The sequence below is a fragment of the Oryzias latipes genome, chromosome 15 (genome assembly GCF_002234675.1).
Source record: "Oryzias latipes chromosome 15, ASM223467v1".
In the NCBI taxonomy this organism is placed as follows: domain Eukaryota; kingdom Metazoa; phylum Chordata; class Actinopteri; order Beloniformes; family Adrianichthyidae; genus Oryzias; species Oryzias latipes.
In genome coordinates, this window is record NC_019873.2 from 18,996,098 (window position 1) to 19,019,923 (window position 23,826).

The 23,826-nt window shown below is 41.6% G+C and overlaps 2 protein-coding genes across 8 annotated transcripts in view; one reads left to right on the forward strand and one right to left on the reverse strand.

Annotated features, from left to right (window-relative positions):
• Window positions 1-195: 195 nt before the first annotated feature.
• On the forward strand, window positions 196-16,234 carry LOC101168392 (ubiquitin thioesterase Zranb1). Its single transcript, XM_004077078.4, has 10 exons — window positions 196-555; window positions 3,479-4,536; window positions 7,391-7,578; window positions 7,923-8,076; window positions 8,814-8,885; window positions 9,362-9,560; window positions 10,453-10,573; window positions 10,939-11,068; window positions 14,304-14,533; window positions 14,605-16,234. Exons 2-10 carry the CDS (start codon window positions 3,573-3,575, stop codon window positions 14,821-14,823), a joined length of 2,277 nt encoding a protein of 758 aa, XP_004077126.1. The 5' UTR covers window positions 196-555; window positions 3,479-3,572; the 3' UTR covers window positions 14,824-16,234.
• Window positions 16,235-19,743: 3,509 nt separating this feature from the next.
• Window positions 19,744-23,826, reverse strand: part of LOC101168811 (C-terminal-binding protein 2) — a 65,886-nt gene continuing 61,803 nt past the window's right edge. For 5 of the 7 annotated variants that reach the window (XM_011484383.3, XM_011484384.3, XM_004077333.4 and 2 more), the window contains 4 exons: window positions 23,366-23,496; window positions 23,158-23,285; window positions 22,960-23,083; window positions 19,744-21,166 (listed from right to left, as the gene is read on the reverse strand). In XM_011484383.3, the coding sequence (XP_011482685.1) occupies window positions 20,983-21,166; window positions 22,960-23,083; window positions 23,158-23,285; window positions 23,366-23,496 (567 nt within the window). In that variant the 3' untranslated portion in view covers window positions 19,744-20,982. Of the gene's footprint in view, window positions 21,167-22,653; window positions 22,732-22,959; window positions 23,084-23,157; window positions 23,286-23,365; window positions 23,497-23,826 lie in introns of all 7 variants that reach the window. The other 2 variants (XM_011484385.3, XM_011484382.3) reach the window with 1 other exon arrangement.

The window sequence follows — 23,826 nt, forward strand, 5'->3', positions numbered from 1 at the left end:
AAAATTTAGGAAAATAATGGTATGAACATTATTGCTTTTCATAGCTTTTAAATGTGTTTTTCAGCTTACAGTCCTTTTTTTTTTAAAACGTGAACTCTGATTGGATGAATTTTGTACATCCTTCAGTATTGACCAATCAGCTTCGTTGGCAGATTCAGGTGGTAAATCCTGGTCCTGCCTCTGGCTGTGCGCCGCTCAGAGCCTCAGCTCTGTAGTTAATTTTGCGGTGCGGCTTGTTTCCCTCCGTGCCGCCATTAAAGGCTTTCTGCCTGGTATTTTTTCCTCCTTTACTCCGAGAAAAGGATTAAAATGATTTAAGGCTGGGAATATTAGCCGTGGGAGGGGACTGGGAGGGGGGTTCTTTTTTATTTATTTTTTTACCACACTGTGGTGTGACTCGCGGTACCCCAAAAGGAGTAAATATGCGGCTAGTAGCGTCCAAGAAGTAGGAGGAAACCGAGTTTGGACCGGAGTGAGGTTCTCCGATTACGGAGGGACCTCCAGTTGCTTTGGCTGCAGCGGGGGACTGAGCAGTGTAAACACTAAGGAGCAAAGGTGAGGGTTACACCGCCTCTTGTTCCGCTGGTGGAGGGCCTGACGGTTTACTGGCTAAACATAATCGCGTAATGTTAGCGAGCAGCTACTAGCTTGACCGTAATTGTTGGCTGACAAACCCATAAACGGTTGTCATGGTTAGACGACCAGCTAGCTTTCGTGGTCCTGTTAACTCGTTACAACTTAGCTAAGTCGTTAATTGAACGAAGTTAGCTTACTACTCGAATGTTAAACTTAACAAAAACAACACAAAAGTTTCAAGGTTTTGTTTGTGACCAGTAAAGCGGCTCGTGGCCACTAGTTCGCGGGCTAGAAAGTCCCAGAGCGGACATTGGTGCATGTTTAGCTTGAGGAGAACTCGTCGCTATTAGGGGTTAATGCAAATTAGTAGACTTTCACACGTTGTGTTGGTAAACTAGAGGCGTGGTGTAAACACAGTGAGTTAGGCAACACCCCTCCAGGCTTTTCCTTTAACAGTAGCACTCTACTAAAAGGTGTTTTGTATAACTCTGTTCCATGAGCTGATAATGATAGGGCATGAATGAATTAAACTACACAAGTTAAGTGCACCGGAAACTTTAGCCCCCTTGAGCTTTACCCTGCTATTTAAAGTGACTGTAATAAATGAGGGACAGTGCAATAGCAAAACAACAATTCAATAACGTAAATAAAAATGACTACAAAAAGGCTGCAGGAGTTTAAATAATACAATCACAAGTCTGTTAAACAAAACTAACAAAAGTTAGTTAGCTAAGTTTTATGAATAAATTAAAGACCCACTAAATCGTTTTTTTTAACATGTTCTTGTCGTATTTTTCTTATGACGGAGGACAGACAGAAAAAAAATAAGCTTACAATAGCATTTCTGACTATTTGGATGGATCCATTATTGTTTTGTGTTCCTCATTAGGCTCAAAACTGTGCGGCTTGATAAGCCCAATATTGCTCACCATTTTTGCTGCACCGGTAATGTTTTACATTGACTGTATAAGAGAACTGGACTCGGGGAGTGAAGGCAATTTAGTAGCCATTTTTCCCGATACGGACGCCGCCACTTGGAGCCAGACAGCAACAGTAAGCAGTGATTGGTCCAAGTCTGAGTCAATGTTTATATGGCATCTACTGTCACCAGTCAGGAGTGAGCTTTTTGGAAGTCCACTCCCCTTCCACTTAAAGCAGGCTCAGGAGAATTGGGCTCTGTCCAAATTCCCACCCTAACCCCTAACTACAAAAAACTATATAGTGCAGTATAGGCCTGCACAATATACCGCAAATTTATCGCGACATTAAGCTGTGCAATATGCATACCGCAAAAGACGGCGAAAATCGCAATAAATGGTTACCTTAAATGTGCTAAAACAATCTCATGGCAGCTTGAAATATTGAACAAATGAAATAAATCCCTTTATGCATTTAACCAATCGGAAGGACCCGTTTGCGTTGTTGATCAACCAGATGAGCCCTTTTATGTTTGATGTTTGCCTCCTACGTCGACGAGGGTCCTTTGGAGTATCATTTTTAAACTGTTGCAGTGAAATGGAAATGATGTTTTTGGTTGTTTTGCTGTTTGTTTATATACCGCAAATTATATCGTTATCGCAATATTAATCACCAATATCGCATATCGCGAGTTTTCCTCATATCGTGCAGCCCTAGTGCAGTACTATGTATTGCCCTGAATTTTAAAAGCAATCCGGACACAATGCTCACTACTTTTTTTTTTTTTTTTAACGGCAGATATGACGCCATCAATTTCACAAAGTTAAAATTGAATTGATATGAGCGTTTTGCGACAATCATTTATCAGTCCACTGTCTTCTGAATACAAAAATCTTGATGGTTTATTAAAAAAATACATTTAAATACATTTTTTGGCAAAAATTCTTCAGACGCAATGCATTGTGGTGTATATCCGCTGATCTAGTGAGCATCAATGCACACCGGTTTTTCGCAGAGACTGAATAATAGGCAGGTTCAGGTTTATGGGTTTTTGGCTTCTTGTAACCAGCGGGTACTTCCTATTGGGAATGAAAGGCGGGCAAGATTTCTTAGTCCAGTTCTCTGACACAGTCAATGGGTGTGAGGGGCTGTACGCTACGGGGAGAGAGAGTGTTAATGGAGGGATGATGGGAAGTCAGTGCAGGCTTACTGTGTGCAAACAGACCTGCCCACATCACTAAATCGAATTTCTGATCAACTACTGCAGAAACTATATCCTGGAGACAGGTTTTTTTTTATTTTTTTCTAAAAGCAGCGTAATCATATTTACAAGACCTCAGGGAACGCTTTTACAATAGATCAAAAGATGACTGGAGTGGAATTTTAAAACAGTAACACACTCATATTAATGAACCAGCTTCCAGGGGAGAGTTGCATTAAGAAAAAGATGGAACATATTAACTTTTGTTGGTATTTTTATGCCTCCTGCTTGTTTGTTGCCTATCTAGCTAGAGTCATGGTGGGAGCCACCTACATGTCTGTTTCTCTAGGCCGTGGTCTCATCATCCATTCTCGGTTTCAGTCTTTCAGTGAGCTGGTTTCTCAACCAGTCATGCACCTCCCTCCTGCGTGTCAGCTTTCATCCGTCCTAGCCTCTTGTTACCCGGCTCAGGTCTAGGGTGCAGTTTCCTGCTGTGTGTACATTTGTGTGTTTAAATGCACTATCTGAGTGCAGAGCTGCAATAAAACCTGCAGCTTTGCCGCTGTACTTTGCTCTGAAAGTTTGCTACCACAGCAATATGTGGTGCCAAAGATTTAACATAATTCAAGAGGCTATAGAAAAGCGTCTTGCATCTGGACAGATGTTTAAACTAATAAAAGGTTTAGCTTGAATGTTAACTATATACTGTATGTAGTGTGCTTTTGATATTATTTGATATAATGCCAAAGCACCTAGCTAATTGACCATACTTTTTATTTCTAGGTCGCTGGTTGCTGTGTGATCTTCTTTGGAGGGGATCTGCCGAGCTGACAGCCCCTCTGAACGGCAGGCAGCCTCCTTCATTGGCTCTGCGACGATGACTGAGCTGGTTGCCAAGTGGGTCTGTGAATACTGCACATACGAGAACTGGCCGTCAGCCATCAAGTGCACCATGTGCCGCGCTCAGAGGCCCAGCGGGGGTGCCATCATTACTGAGGAACCCTTTAAGAGCAGCCCTGCCCTGGATGCCAGTCTGCATCAGTGGGACCCTGCAAGCCTAAGCAACAGTCCATCTCAAGGGGGATCCAGCTTACTCATTTGTCCAGACTCCAGCGCCCGACCTCGTGTTCGGATTGCACATGTGCCAGAGACGACCAGCAAGTGGTCGTGTCACATGTGCACCTATTTGAACTGGCCCCGCGCCATCCGTTGCACGCAGTGTTTGTGTCAGAGACAGCATTCTCAACAGCAGAAGCAAGAAACCCATCAAGGACATCAAACCCAGCAGCCACGCAGCCCAACAGAATCTCCACAGACCTCATGCTCTGGATGTCGCCCTTCTCCCCCCACCAACACTATAGATCCCTGTGAGGAGTATAATGACCGGAATAGACTCAACACTCATTCACAGCGTTGGACCTGCTCCGCCTGCACTTATGAGAACTGGGCCAAAGCGCTCAAATGTGTTGTATGTGATCACCCCAGGCCAAATAGTCTGCTAGCTGAACCCATCGAACTCGCTTCGGCGCCTGAGAGCCAACAGCTAACCTCCAAACGTAATGAGCAGGATGGCGACAACAGGAGGGGTGTTGTCGGGCATGTGGTTGGACAGGGAGTGGGGGGCATGGTAGGTGTCGTAGGGGGCTGTAGCAGCAGCCAGAGAAGGTCACCCCCAACAACAAAACGGGAGTCGGAGGTGAATATGGACTTTCAAAGGATTGAACTAGAATCTGGTGCTGGAATTGACATCAAAGAGGATCTTGAGGTGGATTTCAAAAAACTGAAACAGATTAAAAACAGAATGAGAAGAACGGACTGGCTCTTCCTCAATGCATGTGTTGGTAAGTTTCACATAAACACAACCAACTTTGTGACTATTTAAATCTTTTATAGCGGTCATAACCAAAGGAAGCCCTTATTCTCTAACGTATCACTGTTAAAGACCCAGTCCAATGAAAATGGCGCTTTTAACAGGTTTTTGTGGTATTTTTCTGATGATTGACACAAAATAAAGTGAAAATTGAATTTCTGGGCATTTCTTTTTTCAAATTGTGGTGAATCAGGAGCAAAAAGGATGAAAAAATGCTGTTTGAAAAAGAGCGTAGTTGTTACTTAGAAGCTACAATCGGCCAGCCACAAGCTCCCTGCTCCACTACTTTCTGATGCATCCACTTGTAGAATAATTGATCAACGTACGTCTTTGTTTGCCTCGTCTGGGCTGATATCTGGCTCAAAACTGTACGACTGGATAGCGCTGATAATGCTCGGCATTTTTTGTTGCACCGGTAATGTTAGGTTGGGGTTGAGAGAGGCTGTAGGCTTGCATCGTGACGGGAAGTGGGGGTGGGTTTACTACACGCCACCAGTCCTGCCCACAGTCTAAGGTGAATTTCTGATCAACTCCTGCCGCTCTCCAGAAAAAAAGTCCTAGAAAACGACACAGGTTTTTAGATTTTGGCTAAAAACAGGGTAATCTTAATTAAAAAACCACAGGAAATGCTTTTATAATAGAACAAAAGATGGTTGGATTGGGTCTTTAACAAATCCAAGAATGCAAACTCCGTTTGGATATCGGATATTTGTAATGGGCACAGTAAACTGTTGTCAAAATTAGCAAAAAAAGTCAATTATTACAGAAAGACTGTGTTCTGCGGTATTGGGTTCTTCATAATGGTTCACTCCTTCAGTGCTCTTAAAAGATGTTTATGTTTATTTGGTTTATTTAATCTCAAAATTAATCTCTGAAGGAGATACAGTCATAGATCTTTGAAATAACTGTTGACATAAACCAAAAAACGTCAAAAGTTGTTTAGCTAGCCAAGAGGTTTTTTTTTTTCTTTTTTTCCAAGAAATTGTATTAGCTTAAAGATTCATACCGTTTGCTTACATACAGGCTACTGAGTCGTCTGCAGGAAAAAGTGAAAGCCCTCACTTTTATGAGACATGTACCTATGTGATTTGTTTGTTATCTAAAGTTCATTTAAGATAAGAAAGCAGCAGAGAACGTTTAGACTATCAAAGCAACTAAATACCTATTAACATTGTTTCTTTGCCTTGGTCCCTTTGAGGTATTTGTACTTTGATCTTGCTAGCCTTTTAGGAGGAAATCAGTGTTCAGAGTTGAAAACAGCAGGATGTTCAACATAATCTCAGGCTGGCAAAGATTTAATTTGCTTCATGAACAGAGCACATGCAGCATTTGTAGTTGTTCAGGCTCAACAAGAAATCTCTACACATCAGCAGAACTGGGAACAAAGTTTTGCCCTTTAGTTCCCTTGAGTAGAAGTTCTTTGATACTTTTTTTAAACCTATTGTAAAGCAAATATGGTTGGAAAGATAACAGTGAAAGAGGAAACTGATCATCTATTCTCTCCCGTCAGTGTGTTTTCATGCATCTTGATGTTGTGTTGCAGCCTTTGGGATTGTGACTGCAACACTGTGATTCTGAGGGCACACCCACACCAACCAAGCATTTTGTTTAGTGCTCGCTGTCTCCCACCCTCACACTGATGGTGTGTAGTGTCTCTCCTCGCCTCTCAGTACCAGCCAGCTCCACATGGCACAGCGGGTCCTTCCACCCACTCCACGTCTCTCCAGCTTTGGCTCGAGAGATCGTGCAGCTGAGCATTGTGTGCGGTCCTTTGACGTGAGAACAAAAGATCAACTGTGTTTGATGCTGTCAGATGCACCAGTATTTACTGGCTGTGCTCGAAATGAGGAGGATTTTTGTTTGCTGGAAGTAATTTCAGCTTTGATGTTTGGAGATTTCCCAGTAATTCCAATGAAGCCCTTAACCCGCGGATCTCCCTTTTGATTGGTTGAAATGTACATTTTTGGTTGAGCTGTTTACACTAATAGTCTCCATCGCAATTTAAAGCTGTTTTTAATCACAGTGTGCTACTGCTTGTTGTTAGGAGGGCTCCACATCACCTTTTTTTCTTTCTTTTCTCCTTTACAGAAAAGCACTGAATGATTTATGATTGAGCTCCCAAGTCCATGAAACATCCATCCTGTTAGTTCTGTTCTGGTGAAAGTTGTAGAACTCGCCTGTTATTTAACCGCTAAACACTTAATGCCATTTAATTTCTACCACTTTAGTCATATAGAATTTTATTTTTGGACAGGATTCATGTGCGCTCAGGCTGTCACCGATTGTTTGTGTGTGACTGTGATATTTGTGCTATAATTAGAACAGAAAACAGAGCAAACGCTTGCATCTTCTTCACCCACCACACCTTTTTTTCTCCCATTTATGCTTGGATCTGAGGGGGAAAGCAGCTGACAGATTAGTGTAGAACCCATTGTTTCTTCTGCTTGAATTCAAAGTTAGATAAATCTCCAAAACGTTGCAGCTGCCGCAGAGATAAAGCACATTCTGATCTCTAGCTTTTCATAGTTTACGAGAGCACATTGTCCCCAGCACAAGGTTTTCCTTTAGTTCCCCTTTTTATATGTTCATTATGTCAGGTCACAATAACTCTTTCCTTCACAAAGTGCGGCCTCTGACAGCGCTGGGATTCTAGCAAAAAAAAATCTATAAATCTGCTAGTGTGGTTTCAAAAATGACTTTTAGTCTAAACTAAAAGTCTGTTTTTTTGTGGTAAATTTCTTAATGCCAGTAAACTAAAAGTTCTCTTTATGTGGCTCCAGCTGAACTTGGTGACTCCTCTTTGACTCTCCTGTCCGTCTCTAAAGGTGTGGTAGAAGGTGACCTGGGAGCCGTTGAAGCTTACAAGTCATCTGGAGGTGACATCGCAAGGCAACTGACATCCGATGAGGTGCGACTGTTAAATCGTCCCTCGGCGTTTGATGACGGCTTCACTTTGGTTCACTTAGCAATCCGCTTCCAAAGACAGGACATGCTGGCGGTGTTGCTCACAGAGGTCAGTGTCCAAAAATAAAGGTGCCACCTTGATACACAAATATTATTGTTATTCCTCATTTAGCCTCTTGACATTTCATTGGCAAATAACGATAAGATTAGACTTTTTTTTTGTGATCTAACATTTTTCTATTTGCAGTTATTTTAGGCTGTTAGCTGAGAATATTAGCCTTATTTTGTATGTCATGTTATTTAAAGTTTGCCTCTAATTTGTAAAGCTATTTGTTTGGTTTTGTTGTGTTAAAGTCTTTTTTATGATGTTTTCTGTTATTTTTCTATGTTTAGTGTAAGTGACTGTTCATTTCCCCCCTTTAACCTTTCCTTTTCCCATCATCCTCTCTGCAGGTGTCCCAGCAGGCGGCCAAGTGTATCCCAGCCATGGTGTGTCCTGAGCTGACCGAGCAGATCCGCCGCGAGGTGGCCGCCTCTCTTCACCAGCGCAAAGGAGACTTCACTTGCTATTTCCTCACAGACCTGGTCACCTTCACTCTGCCTGCTGGTCAGCACCACGCCCTTTCATCAGTACAAACAATAGATCTGAGTTATGTCATCATGCAGCACAAAGAGAACTTTTATTAGCCTGCTGCTAAAGGGAAGCTGTCCCCCTTAACTTGTGTATTGTTGTTTACTTGTGTTGTGTCAAATAATTTGTTGTTTGTCCGCTGAGTGGGCATAATGCTGCGGTTGTCCGTTTCCAGCTGCCAGAATATGGAGGCCCCGCCTGGCTCTGTCTTTTAGTGTTGCTTCTTTATGCTGAATATACAGGCTGCCAACCAGGCATTTGTAGCTTTTTCTCTTATTTTCTTTCAGTAGCCTGGTTTCCATTGTTTTTTATCCGATTTCATTGTGCGAGATAGTTGTTGTTGTTTTTTCAGCTACGGCGTTTTTTTATGTCAAATGTTGTGCAGCAGAGCTGCTCCTGCTTTCCTGCCACAATAGAAACTCATTCTGTTCAGCTCCACAGTCAGTGCTGTCATTATTTCAGCTCAAGAATAAGCTCCACTGTGTTAGTGAGAACTGGCAACGTGCTGTTGAAAGCTCTGACTGTTGCAGAGGGAAAAAACATGGTGGCAAACGTTAAAATACACGGAGGCAGAAAGGCTCTTCTGACCGTTCAGCTCTTGCAGAAAGCTGAAATATGAAGACATGCACATTTTTGAATACTATCCAGGTTGATTCCTTCATTTTATTGCTGTGTTTTTCTTCCATTTGATTATTTTTTTTTTTTTGTTGCAGACATCGAGGATCTGCCCCCAGCAGTTCAGGAAAAGCTGTTTGATGAGGTGCTGGACCGAGATGTCCAAAAAGGTGAAATCCTTCATCATGAAAACAGCAAGAGGAGAAATGTGTGGCCTGTTTTAGATTGAAAACAAACACATTTTTGAAAACAAAAAGGTGCAACTGTTGTCCAATCATTTCTAATTTGGGTAGGAAAAAAACTCTTTAATGAATAAAATGATGGATACTTATATTATTGCCAAACAGAGGAGCCCTTTTCTTAAAATAAGACACTTAAAATCAATCTTGGATTTGATGAATCAGAATTTGTTTACCTGGTTGGAGATATTGATTCTTAATAAAATCTTACATAATTAAAAACTTTGTAAACATTTAACCAGAATCACTGCTTCTAATTGACCGACACAGGGCAAAAACATTCTTCCGTTGCCTCACTAAAGCATATTTTCGCTGCTGTTCTATTATTCACATCTGCTACTTAAAAACTCTGTGGCATACTTTAAAGCAGAAATCCAGCACTCAACCTGTCCTGTTTTCTTGTTCAGAGCTTGAGGAAGAGTCTCCCATCATCAACTGGTCCCTGGAGCTCGGGACGAGGTTGGACAGTCGACTGTACGCTCTTTGGAACCGCACAGCTGGCGACTGCCTCCTCGACTCGGTGCTGCAGGCGACATGGGGCATCTATGACAAGGACTCGGTGCTTCGCAAGACCCTCCATGACAGTTTACACGACTGCTCCCACTGGTGAGACGGGTTTAAAAATGCAACTCCGTGTCAGTGTGGCTTATTTAAATTCAACCAAACTGTTCAGCAGAATCCTTTTTTCCACCTGCATGTTTTCATCTGCTCCTGATTCACAATGATTTGAATGCAGAAATGCAATTTTGAGCTTCATTTTCTTGTTACTCCATCAGAAAAATGCCACAAGAATATATTAAAGAGGAATACCACGTTTCATCTGATTGGGTCTTTAAACAACACCAAATCTGCCGGCGTGTGTTCTGCTAAAGGCTCACTCTAACCTTTGTGTTGAAAAATGCTTTTTAAGTTACAATCCAAGTCCAAAGTTTGGACCTCGTGCAGAAACGTCAAACTCTGACCCAGATTGCTGACGGCGTTGCACTAAAGCTGTAAAACAGTGTCCACATCCAGACTTATTTAAAGCAACAAAGAGCTTTTATTAAAATAGGATTCCTGACCACTTAACTCTAAACTTCTAGAAGCGCTCTTGTTCCTTTTTTTCTGTTGAGATTTCTGCATCAAAGTGAAAGCACATGTTTCCTATTTCCAAAGGTCCACTCCCAGTGTTTGTGCACATTTTAGAGTTCCACATACTGCACGCCTCCTACTGGAACTCCACAAGTGAAATCAGCTTTTCCAATGGTTCTGCTTTGCACATCTTTTTTTTTTTTCCCCACAACAAAGACACACAGAAACAAACATTCTCTGATTAGGATTTGGATCTATTCACTCAGAAATATCAGCCCTGTGGGATTCATGTGAGGTTTGTGGGATCTGAAAAGAGAAAATGGCCGGAGCCCGACCTTAACCACAACAGAGGAGGAGAAAGCAGCGGAACTAGCTAAGCGGTGTGTGTGTGTGCGTGTGTGTGTCATGTTTGTGTGTGTGTGTGCAGGTTCTACACTCGCTGGAAGGAGTGGGAGTCCTGGTACTCCCAGAGCTTCGGCTTGCACTTCTCCCTTCGAGAGGAGCAGTGGCAGAAGGACTGGGCTTTCATCCTTTCCCTCGCCAGCCAGGTACATGTTGACGACAGCAACACGTCGTCACCAAACACGCTAGCTTGTCATGCAGAAAGTCAGCTACGCTGACGACGCATCAATTATGTAAGAGGGCAATTTGCTGCACATCCTTGAAAGTGCATCCTGCCTGTCATCAGAACTGCTCTTCAGGATCCCACTAAGCATTCGGCTGGCCTGTTATTATTTTTGAGGTGTGACGACTCTGTGATCTGCTGTTTTTCATGCCTTTGCTGTTGCATAATGCTGGTTTCACTTGGCATCTGTCAGGAATCTCTGTATTTTCCAAAGCTGTGGTCTATCTCTCAGTTTGTTCTAACAGTTTGATCCTTCTGTATTGTGTTTTGTTCTTTAAATGTCTGCAGCCAGGGTCCAGCTTGGAGCAGACCCACATTTTTGTCCTTGCACACATACTTCGAAGGCCCATAATCGTCTACGGAGTGAAGTATTACAAAAGTTTCCGTGGCGAAACACTGGGGTACACTCGTTTTCAAGGTGAGCAGGCCGTTTTGATTAAAACTAGATTGTTTTATGTGTGAGTAAGTCTTGAGGTTGTTGTTGCTGAGAGGCTGTAAAACGTCCCAAACACCTCCTGAGGCAGCCGAGCTCCTGCAGCTCTGTGGGTGAGGAGAACAGGCGTCCACCTCCTTCTGGATTGAATTTGACTGTTGAATGATGCTGTGCAGGAGACACAAAGAGAGCCGTGTGAGGGCCAGTGTGCTAAAGACTGATGGAACCACAGTTTAAGCTTAAGGGGTAAAACACACGGGGGGGGGGGCTGTGCTCCAGAGTGAAATGACAGGGGGAGGAGGAGGAGGAGAGCATTTAAAGAACCACTCAATAAAAATGGTGTTTTTAGCATGTTCTTGTAGCATTTTTCTCGAGATGGAGGACACGTATAAAAGAATTAATAATTAAAACTGCATTTCTGAGTATTTCTTAATTCAGGAGTAAATTAGAGCTGATGAAGCATTTCTTTACTCTGCTCCTGCTACCTGGAACATCATACAGAAAGATTGGAAGCTGACAGATCTGCTGCCTTTAAATGTGACTGAAAAACTTCATTAACATGCAAGTGTTATTTAGAAGACATTTTAATGTAATATAATGGGACTGTTATCCATTTTACGTCCTGGTGTTTTAGAAATTCCTGCCTCTTGGCCAGGACTCCATCAGAAAAGAGGTTTTTGGGGGAAATTTGCTTTTCCAATGAAGTAGCATTAGACGTCTAGCCAATAGGGTAACATACCTTAAGACATTTTTTTGTTTACTGTTTAGACAAATTCCAGCAGTTGGCACTCCAAATAATCCTGCTCTGGGAGTTTAACCTGAAATATTCGAGACAATATTTCAAATATTTGTTTCCAAAAGGGAAGGATTTTGTTGCAGTCCCAAAATGTGTGGGACAGTGAGGCAGGGACATGTCCAGAACGTTCACATGAAGGGTCCACTCTGAGAACATTCTTGATCCTTTTTTCCTGCAGTAGTGCAGTCTGTGAAGGATTTTGAACCATGTCTGCTGCACACTGATGCACACATCTTCAGTTGGTGGGAAACATAATGCGATACTTACATTTAGAAAGAAAACCTTTTTTATGAAACATGGCAACCATTTATTGATTATTTCAACAGTATAAAGACAAGTTGAGCTCTACTTAAACATTTAAATGTAATATCAGCAGGTTTTTTTATTTTATTAAAAAAAACGTGTTCTTTTTTTTGATATTGTATTTTTGTATTGTTTGTTTGCTGGAAAAAAAGAATAAAAAAAAGAAAAGAGGTCTTCAATCTTAATGAGACCTTCCTGATTAAAAAAGGTTAAATGTGTATTTTTTCAAAAGCTCCATTTTGATGTAGAAACTGAAATGGGCGAGCTAAAGTCTCCCCGCTCCACTCCATTCTGATGCATCCACTCGTAGACCAATAGATCCGTTCACGTCTTTGTTTTGCTCGTCTGAGCTGGAATCTGGATCAAAACTGTACGACTGGATAGCTTCATATTGCTCACCGTTTCTGTTGCACCGCTCAGCTGTAAGCTAACGAGAGAGGGTGTAAACAAAGGGATGATGGGATATCAGGGGGGTATTCCAGAAATCAGGTTATGCTAGCTCCCACGATAAGTTTGAGGCTAAGGAAGTTGATAACCTCATCTTTCAGTTCCAGAAATGGAGGTATGTTTCAGGGTAGGTTAAGTTGCCATGGCAACTCATGCTCTGAACATAACCTGGTACGGAGCAGGTTTAGTTGAAGCTTAGTTTGTTTACAGAGAGGTGAAGCAGCATGGAGTGTCCATTTGAAGATGATTTAGTGGATGAAGAAGCTCAGATAATACTTTTTCCACCGTGAGAGGGTGATAAGACCACGTATGGATGTTGGAAAGATAAACTTTTTTACTTTGGTCTAACTTAATTATTTGCTTCAGTTAAGATAAATCATTTTTTGTTAGGTCACCTTAAAAATAACACGTAGTTTTCAGACAATTATTTTCCTTTCATTCAAATTAATTCAATTAAGTAGCTGTAACTTTGGTGCTGCTGTTAGAGCGGCACCGCAAGGGATTCTGGGATATCATTCCCTTTGCCTGTCTGGACGGATTTGGGTTTAAGTGTGGGTTTTTGACCCAATGTGTTTAGTTGTTTAGCTATTTTACTGTGTTTTACCGTGTTTTGCTGAGTTACTTTGTCCTACTGTGCTTACGTCTCTGCACCATGAGTGAGAGTGAAGGAGAGAATGATGAGTTTATATAGCACTCCTACCTTCTTTATTTGTAATTATAATGACGGAGAATTCTTTTTCCCCGTCCTTTTAATTGTTATAAAAATGAGCATATCTGCCGGCTCAAACTTACACACATGAGAGTTCAAGAATCATAATTAATTAAGATGGAAAAATATAAATTGAATTGGAGTAATGTGACATTTAGTTAGATAAAACGTAAATTTGAGTTGTACAAAAAATTACTGAGTTTTATAGAAATGAGGTTGAATAAATTTAACTCAATTACTTGTTACCAATAGAAGTAATTCATTTAAGTTAGATACATATGCGTTACAAGGAAAATGGAAATAAGATCAGAAACTTGTGCGTTTACTTTGTCTGTTCTTCTACTAAAAGCAGAAACTCTTTCTTTTGCTGATGCAGCCGTATTACTTCTTGATGGACGTATAATCTTCATACGCCGTCATTTAAATCTCCAACTCCGTCTCACTGAAGTGTCGCGCTCTCTTTTTTTCTCCACCCGTTTCCATGGTGACTCCGTAAATCGGCGATCCATTGAGAATGTCTTTATGTACTTGCCGCGCACGTGCATTAACCCAGGGTTACCAAGTCGAGTGTAATTACGCCAACTCATATCCGGTCTTTTGGAACCGACATACCCCGGGTAAGCAAGTTCAGGCGGATTTCAGCCAGAGCTCAGGGTTAAAGTCAGGCTAGTTTAAACATGCTTCCTGGAATACCCCCCAGTAGAGGCTTAACGCCCACAACTCTGTGAGGAGTTTCTAATGAAGTACTGCTGCTCTGCAGAAACTATGTCCTAGAAAATCCCACAGTTTTTAGATTTGGGCTAAAAACAGCATAACTTAAAGACCAAAAGAATGGATCAGAAGATGATGGGAGTTGGTCTTTAGTGTTTATAATTAGGTTCAAAGGTTTTATGTCGATGTTTTCTCTCTTTTCATGTTGTTGAAGTGAGCTTTTTCCTTCTGCTTCCTCCGATCTTCCTCTGTAGGGGTGTACTTGCCTCTTCTGTGGGAGCAGAGTTTCTGCTGGAAGAGCCCCATCGCTCTGGGCTACACCCGGGGTCACTTCTCAGCGCTGGTTGCTATGGAGAACGACGGCTTTGACAATCGCGGCGCGGGCGCCAACCTCAACACGGACGATGACATCACCGTCACATTCCTGCCGCTGGTCGATAGCGAGAGGAAGCTGCTTCACATTCATTTCCTCACGGCGCAGGAAGTAAGACCCTCAGTTTGTGCTGGCGCTTGATGAGAAGGTGGAGTTTGTGACAGTTTGCTCTCCTCCTTCAGATGGGTAATGAGGAGCAGCAGGAGAAGCTCCTGCGGGAGTGGCTGGACTGCTGCGTGACAGAGGGCGGAGTTCTAGTGGCCCTTCAGAAGAGCTCCCGCCGCCGCAACCACCCGCTCGTCACCCAGATGGTGGAGAAGTGGCTGGACGGCTATCGGCAGATCCGGCCCTGTGCCTCTCTGTCCGACGGTGAAGAGGAGGAAGACGACGACGACGAGTGAAGCAGCTAGAAAGGATGGAGGAAGCCCTCCATCAGACTCAGATTTTTGTTTTTTTGTTTTTCTGACACGGACAAACTGTGAACACCTCCAGCAGGGAAGAGAACCACCAGATCCAAACCTAGTGTTTTTTGGCTCCGCCGTACATTTGCAGAGGCAGCAGCAGCAGCAGCACTATTTTGAGCATCCTGACAACTGAAGAGAGAATAATGGTTTAGGAAGGCAAACAGCCCTTTGATTCATCCGACGTTTCCATCGTGGAAATCATCTGCACACATAAATGCATGTGGTTCTGAAAGGAGTTCAAGGAAATATACCAGCATCGATTCAAATGAACTTTCTACCCAGAATTCAGTGGGACACTGACTAAAGCACACTTCCAAACCGATCTCTTTGGAAGTTTTTTTTCAGGATTTAGTTTTTTTTTGTTTTTGTTTTGAACAGGCAGGGACGAAGCCAATATACACCTTCGGAAAACCAGATTGTGTAATAATATACATTTTCCTTATTCCTAATTACCGAGCACTGCACATTTACTACAACATTTCTCTATAAACGGTGTAACTGCAGACATTTAGAACATATATTAAGCTCTTTAAAAGGGAGATTTTTACCCTTCACAAGTCAAAGCTACGTTCTTTCATTTTTATTTAGCACACTAACATTCATTTTTTGTTGACTTGTTGGGGTTGATTGAGAAGTGTGTGTGTGTTTATCTGAATTTATTCTATATATTTATTGTTTGAAAAGCGATTTGAGCTAATTCTAGTGTTCTGTATATTTTTCTCCTTTTTTTGTGGTTTTGTTAATTCTCTCAAATCTGGATGGAGACATGTTGCACAGAAGCACTCGTGCTTTGAGGAAAGAACCAATCATGCTTATCTTTGGGACATTGACTTGTATCGTTGCATGGGATTTAGTACCTCATCCGGATGCCTGAAATCTGGTGCTTTTATTTTTTTGGGACGAGGACAAACGCAGGTTTGGCACAATTCTTGGCAGCATAGTTGATCATTTTGGATCAGTGTCTCCTTTTCTCTTCGTTCCACATTGCCATGCTCACCATCACGCTGCACGGAAAGATTTGTTGTCAACCATGTTTTTGAATGAAGATGAGAGATTTTCAACATAAAACCAAAGCTGACAAAAGTAAAAAAAAGGTTGATCTTTTATTAAATTGTTTTTTTTTTTTTTTACTGTTTTGCTGTGAGCGTTTTTGTTGCATTTTTTTCCTTGTTGCATCCTGTAATGTATTGTTTGGTGTTTCCTTCACGTTTGAAGCTTCATCTATACGTCGCTTTGTATTTATGCAATAGTTGAAGTTGTGACCATGAAGGTTAGTGGATTTAATCCTGAGTTTGCGAATCTTACTGTGATGCAAAGAGCAGACAGAAATAAAAAATAATATACGCTACTTTTTCTGTCTTTATTTCCATGTCTGAAATCAGATTTTGAAGCCTGTTTCCTGGTTTTATTTCGGATTTCCTTGTTTGTAGCTCCCTCTAGTGGAAAGAACTCGTAACAGCAGAAAAATTTACATGTAGAGGCCATTCATCCTCAGATCTGCTGTTAATATTTTTTGTGTCTTTTTGCTGGCAAAGACAACAAAGGTGTTTGTCTCATTTTATACAATTTGCAATAATAATGACAGCGGCTTGAACATCCTTCGCTCAGAAACTGGTGTTTTAGAAACAAACTAAATTAACAGAAACAACAGAGTTGACTAAATATTTTAGGTTTGCAGTGGACCAACCAAGAAAAGAAATTTAAAGAGATTTGGAGCTGATTGGACCAGAAAACATTACATTATAATTAAACACTGATCCCTGAATTATTTGGGTTTTGATTTTCATCTTTTTAATGGCTTTGGAAGACCTGATCTAAAGGCTGATGTGTGGGTTAAAGCAGAAAATCGGTTTCTTTAAGACTAAAGTATTCGATTTTGGTGACGAAATACAAATCCAGGATGCTGAAGTGAATTCCTCCCACATGCATAACTGTGTCAGACCAAAGCTTTAGTCGGTCTTCAAAGCTTAGCAGAGGCTTTCGGGAGCTTCATCGGGAGTCTTTGGTTCTCCGTTTGCTCATTGAGACGGCAGAGAATCACTTCCTCATGTCAATCAGAGCAAGTCTGCCAGTTTAGACTGACGAGAACTGATGAAGAATTAATCTGCAAAATTTGAGTAGAGAACTGATGTCAATTTTGCTTAATTTGACAATTATCAATTGTAATTCTCTGAAACAGTTTTTTTAACATGCACTTTTACTTTTAGAGAACATTTTGCTTTCAGATTTTAAGCAGATTCTTTTAAAAATGCCTTTGTTCAACTGTTTTAATTTCTAAAAAGAAGTAAACTTCTTTTTTGACAGCTGTTATGTTCTTCTTATTGGAGGAAATTCAAATTATTTAGAGCCAAATTAACTTAAAGAAAAATCAATCAGTTCATTTGTTGTTTGGGTTTTAGAATGCTTTCTTCCTGTAAATAGATTTTGCACTAGTTTGTTTCAGAACTTTAAATCAGTCCAAAAAAAGGGCCTGAACTTGTTTTTTATTGAAACATCAACACTTTCATTATAGTCACACTACTTTCTTTATACTACAGTATAGTGACAATAGTACAGCGACAACCCAGGACTTCTCTGCAATGAGATCCACAGATTTACGTTTTAAAATGTGTCGACAGTTATAGCAGCTCAAACACTGATATCTGACCAGGGTGAGGCGACAGTATTTGTGAGTTTATTAGCAAAAGTTAGAAGCTCTAGCTGTGTCACAAAGATTCTCAAATTAAGCTTTGTGATTTGGTTTGACACAAATAACCCTTGTGCTATCCTCTGGGGTCCAGATGACCCCACCCTTACATTGACGTGTTCTCCCTACCATGACAAAGGTGGATAAAGGTGAAGAGGATTTCATGTAATCCATGGACACCAGTGAAGATCACAAATCATTGAAGAAAAGAGGTTCAGCGCACTGTCTAGTGGGTCTAGATGACCCAACTCCCAATGTTAAAGTGCCTAGGATAGCACAAGGGTTAAGAGGTCATGTCCTGCATGTTTGTGACACTGAAACATATTTTCTATTTCAGAAACATAACTTCAGTATAGTTCAATGACAAACTTCTTACTAATTTGCATTTTTTGTTAGCTTTCTGTCCATTGACATGCTGCCTCAAATGTTGCATCGGGTTGCAAATGTTTGCAATTCTCTGTAGTCCTGCTGCAGGAAGTTGAACCATGACAACAACCTTTCTAAAAACTTGACTCAAATAGACATTTATAAACCAGTTCAGAATTTAGTTTCTGCATAAAAAAGGAGAAAAGTTGGAAAAACTAAACTGCAAACAGCAAAATGTAATAGTTGTTGTGTTTTCCTATGTTTGGTCACCAATGAGTTTTAGGCAGTAGAATGCAGGCCTGGAGAAGCCATTGTGTAATACATGTTTACTTAGCAAATCAATCTACCCTAATCCAGGGGTCAGCAGCGTTTGTGATGTGAAGTCCAAATTTGAAGTTTCTTCTTAATTGTGCCATCACCAACTATAATGTGAACTCTAATACAAAGAAATACAAAAACATTCCCTTAAATCCGAAATTTGATTTATTTTAAAAACAGCAGGTCAAATAGTTTTTTTTTCTAATGTGTTTTGGCATTAATTCAAAAAAGTGCTTTCATAACAATATTGCACAAGGAAAATAGGTTAAAGTTGAAATAGTATTGCAACCCTGTGTGTTTGAAACCCAAAGTACTGCATTTGTGGTATGTCATACTTACAGCAGTAGGTTTGGATACATCAGAACAAAATACCATTAATGTATAAATATATATTGCATGTACTTTTTCATTTGTATGGTATGTATATTTATAGACACATTTTTATAGTTACTTTGCCACAATTGGAGAGCCTCATTCATTTGTTTTCAAATGTGTTTACTCTTTATTTTGAAATTTGTCAGAACAGAAAGGAAGTCTGGGTTTAATCTGACCTTGTGTAGTTTTTATTCAACAACCTGAATTTATAACGTCATAAATGTCACCCGCTGAAACACGGAAGCGATTGTGTAGCATAATTAAAAATAAAAGTCAAAACACATTTTGGCGGATTGTTTTTTTATTTTAATTTTGAGTCAAAAAGTGCAGCAACATTTTGAAAAAGAAAAATCATTTCTGGTTTTGACTTTTATTTTTAATTATGCTACAGAAACGCTTCCATACTGCAACGCCTAAAACATGACAAAAAAGCTCTGCAGTCAGTCATATGTGACGTGTGCAGCAGCTCCCGGATCCGCCTGGCGCTTTTCCCACTCACGCACGTGCTCACGTTCCACCCACAGACACTCATATCACCCCACCTGTCATCTCACCCGCAACAGTTTCAATACACAGGCTCATTATTACAACGATTCGACTTCTCCGCGGCAAACTATGTGTTTGTTTTCCCTGCGCTGCGCATTCATTTGAATCGCCCGTTCATGAAGACTGACGCGGTAAAGTGGCAGAACTTTCAGAGGTGGGCGGGGTCGCAGTAATAGCACCGCGTGATTGGAGCCTTTCCTTGAGACCGTACAGGAAAAAATATCATTATGAGAAGAGATGATCACTCAAACCCGATTTCTCTTCATTTCCGACCGATGCAAACAGCCCACAATCCAGAGATCAATTTTACTGTCAACCCCCCCCCCCCCCCCCCCCACCACCACCACCACAGCGTGCCACTGACTTGCCCCGCGTGCCAACTGTGGCACGCGTGCCCTAAGTTGCCGACCCCTGACCTAAACAATACTGGAACTTAGTTTTTTTGGCTTTATAAATGTAAAATAAAACTCAAAAAACAAGGAATTGATTGACCTGAGTGAATTTTGCTATATAAAGAACGTATTTATAGACATTTTTTAGCGATTCTACAAATAAACAACAACAACTTGCCAGTCATTAATCAGAACAGAGAGTTTTATTTATTGGTTCCAGCTGCACTGTATGCTATATGTTCACCTTGTACAAGAAACGAATACAAATACTCACAATAAAAACCAAACATTTTGTGAGCAGCGTCGCAGCGCTGATGGGACGGATGGCGGCGGCGGCGGTTTGATCCCTCCAAGAGCCGCAGCTGGCTCGTGTTGGCCAAAAGAAGAAACTATGAAGAAGGGGAAAGGGGCGGGCCGAACCGCTCACATGAGACTACTGTTATATGAACATTTAACAAGTCAATACAAATCTACAGGAATGAGAAGTTTTAACATCAAAAAATGTACATTTGATATATATCCATATGAGAAAAGAAAAATACAGCGATGGATGTGAAAAGCAGAGATCCAGAATCGTTTTTTTCTTCCCTTTTTCAGTTTTCCTGAGCCAAAAAGAGATTTTCTTTTGTTTTTAGATGTTTTAATATCCTACAAGCTTCTTGCTGGCATGTAATCAAGGTCCTTTGGAAGTGACAATAATCTGTTCTTTATGAAACACCACAGGTAGTTTTTAATCCGTCACACTCGGATGGAAAATATTGAACTAAATTTGGGAATTTCTTCATTTAAACTAACATTTGTACCCCATCCTGCGTCCCGATTCTCGTCCTTCTCATCTGCTAGCATCATGGAGCCAAAATAAACAAAAATAAAAGCCGTGAAGGTGGAATCCAGATGTCCTGAAGATGAAACTGTAAACCTGATCACTGTCACACACTAAAGAACATAAACTCAAACACAGAACAGAATAAACACAAGAGTTGAAGGGGAAAAAAAAAAAAAAGTTTACACGAGACATGTTTGTGCAGAAAAACGAGGGAGAAAGAGGCTGCACACGTTGTCCTTTGAAGTTTCCATCCTGCGCTGTTCCTGGCAACATGTCCCAGAGGTCAGGAGGAGTTGTTCTAAAATATATGCCATGAAAGTCTAAACAAAAATCCCTTCGGTCTGTGAAGAGGAATAACAAATGTGGTGGGAGGAGCCATTTCCGATCTTCATCAGTTTGCCGGTTGGTCGCGTCTCAGCGCGGCCGTGTCCCCACATCCGCTGTCCTCGCTTGGGCCTCGTGGTTCCGTCCGAAATGAAGAGTGAAACGTTTCCCAGCGGGCAGTTCGCTGAAGTCGAGCATACAGTCGGATGGGTTTGACCTTGGCTGACCCCGGTTTCAGGCCCCCGCCCCCCGCTGCAGCTGCTCTACGGCTCAGTCATGTGCTCCCGCATGGGGTCGCCGTGTTTGGAGAGTTGGTTGGGGGAGGTGGCCTGTGAAGGATGGGTGCCAGGGGGCAAAGTGTGACCGATGGGCACTCCCCCGGGCACCAACCCTTCCATCGGTCCGGGAACCCCGCCTGGGGCCACACCCATCACGCCAGGGGGGAATCTGGAAGCAATCAGTTGATGGTGAGTCGACAGGATGCAAAATCATTTTTAAAAAGTTACAAATATGTTTTGTTTTAATTTGGGCTCAAGCAACTTTAGATAAAACTTCAGATTTTATTTTTTTTTTACTTTTGAGCAATTTATGAGGGACACTAATCCGTTAATCTAAAACGCATTCAGACAAATAATGAAACTAATTTGCTCAAGATTTTAGATTACAGGAAAAACTGAATCAGCAGGACATTTTTCCAAATAAAAAGTTGCCATGGAAGCAACAAAAGCAGGAAAATCCTCGGTTTAAAGGCGCTAGTAGGAAGCAAAAATTTAGCAAAAAATAAAAAGTATAAAATATATAAACAGTAAAAAATAAAAAACATGACAACACAGAGACAATAAAATCCTACAAGTGAAAAAAGTCAAATAAAAACTGTAAGTACATTTGATGAAAAGGATTTCATCAGCTAAACAAACAGTTTGTGAGGAAATGGGATTCAGGTCCAAAGGTAATGTATGAATAAATAAAAATAGCACAGGGTTCCAGGGACAGAAAGAAACTGAAAAAAAAGGTAAAAGCTCAGAAAAGTCATGGATTTGATGTTTTTTTTGTTGAAAATCTTGTTTTTGTTAATACGACAATCATCAATACAATTTGTACCGACTTTCCTCTCATGGAAACAATTACCATTTTTAACAACATCTTTGAACGATCTAACACAGTGGTCCCCGACCCCCGGGCCGCAGAGAAAAAATACATTTGATCCTATAGGAAGTTTTATTTTGGAATTCTGGATTCTCTCCATCTGTCTCGACCGTGATGTTGCTGGATCACGCGTCCAAAATCCATCCGCCACTTTTTTAAAGCAGCTACGTTAGCAGATGCTAAATTAAAACCCTCAAGCTAGCAAAATTTAAAAAAGGAATTTGAAAAGTTTCATTTGGCAGAAAAGAGGAAACAGAGGAAGAGCCCTCAATTTCAAAATAAAAGTCATCTGGATTTTACAGACAGAAATCAGGAGTCTTTACTCAAAATATGGATTTATTGCGACAGTCGTTCCCACCCACCAAAACAATAATGCATAATATTCAGCTATCGGCTGTCTAATGGTACATGGATGCTGCTAATACAGTTGCTCAAAATAGTGGACTTATATATTTTGAAAATATCAGTCTTAGTGACTGTTTTTTGTTTGGTTTTAACCTGTCGCACCTTAAAAGTCAGACGAGGCTGAAGTTGAAGATGGACTTTACCCCTTGAAGGAAAACAGACGCCAAAAAAAAAAGAAAATAAATCATACGTCAACTTTGCCTGGGAAGGCTGGGGACCACTGATCTAACATAATGGTGGGGGAGTGGGGGGGGGGTGAGTCCTGGATCTGAGGGTACAATCACAGGGTGTGCAGGTTAGAGGATGACACAAAACGTTGTGGGGGGCGGTCAGGCCTAAGGATGTCATTGGTTCGCCTGTTTCCGGTGACAGCATTTATTTACCTGGTAGATCATTAGGTATATAATTTGTCCTGCATTCCCCCCGTTGCTATGGCCTGTACCATGGTTTGGTTCACTCGGCTGTGTGAGAGAAGCAGTTCAGTCCGGTTCAGACAAAAATCAAGAGCCTAAACTCACGAGATGAATTGTTTTTGGGGGCCATAACCTGTGGGTAAAATCCCCCCCTTCCAAAAAATAAAGACACAAACATACAAGTAAACATGTCCAACTCCCCCTTGATGTACGTCTGACTCCCGGCGGCGGTGAGACGATGTGTCATCTCTGCTCGGGAAAATGCATGCTTCCTACCTGTAGGCGGCCCCGTTGATTTCAGGGTGAACCTGAGGCTGCTGCTGGTCCATCATCCCCCAGGTTGCTGTGGTAACAAAGAACTCTTTGTTTACACAGTTTCTCAGGCTGTCAGGAATACGCCCTGCGAAAGGAGAGAGATCGGTGAGTCCAGGAATCGAAAAAACACGTCGCAAAGCTTCAAGGCGTCAGAAATACCCGTTATGGCTCTGCGGATTTCTGTGGCGGCGGCTTCCCTCATCTCCAGCGACGCCTGCTCGCTGTACCAGGCGGTGTGGGGGGTGCAGATCAAGTTTGGGGCATCTTTAAGGGGACCTTGAGAAAAACTGGAAGGGAGGAGGCGGTTGAGCGTTACGAGCAGGGCGCAAGCTTCTGGTTTGACATGACAGATTACATTCTTGGGTACCTAAAGGGTTCGGACTCGTGGACGTCCAGCGCCGCTCCTCGTATCCTGCCTTCTTTGAGGGCCTGAGCCAGGGCCTTCTCATCCACCAGTCCTCCTCGTGCAGAGTTGACCAGAAAAGCACCTTGACGCATCTGAGGACAAAAATGTAAGAGATGAGTCAGGAAATTGGAGAATAAATAGTATTCCAGGTAGACAAAAAACTGCAAAATTAAACTAAACAATGTCCTCTAGGTGGCAGCATTAACTTTCTTTTGGTTATTATCGACTTCATGTGTGCACCGTGAAATCACTGAGGCAGATTTTCGGGTGGGCGCGCACAGTTAGCTGTTTGTTTAAAGCTTGCACATGTGTCCTCGCCTCTCAGTCGGCTGGGACCACTGATCAGCATCTCAGTGGCTTCATAAACACCAAATGTAGGTTTTGCAGTATTTGAGCGTGTTAAACAATTTGTACATAAAGAT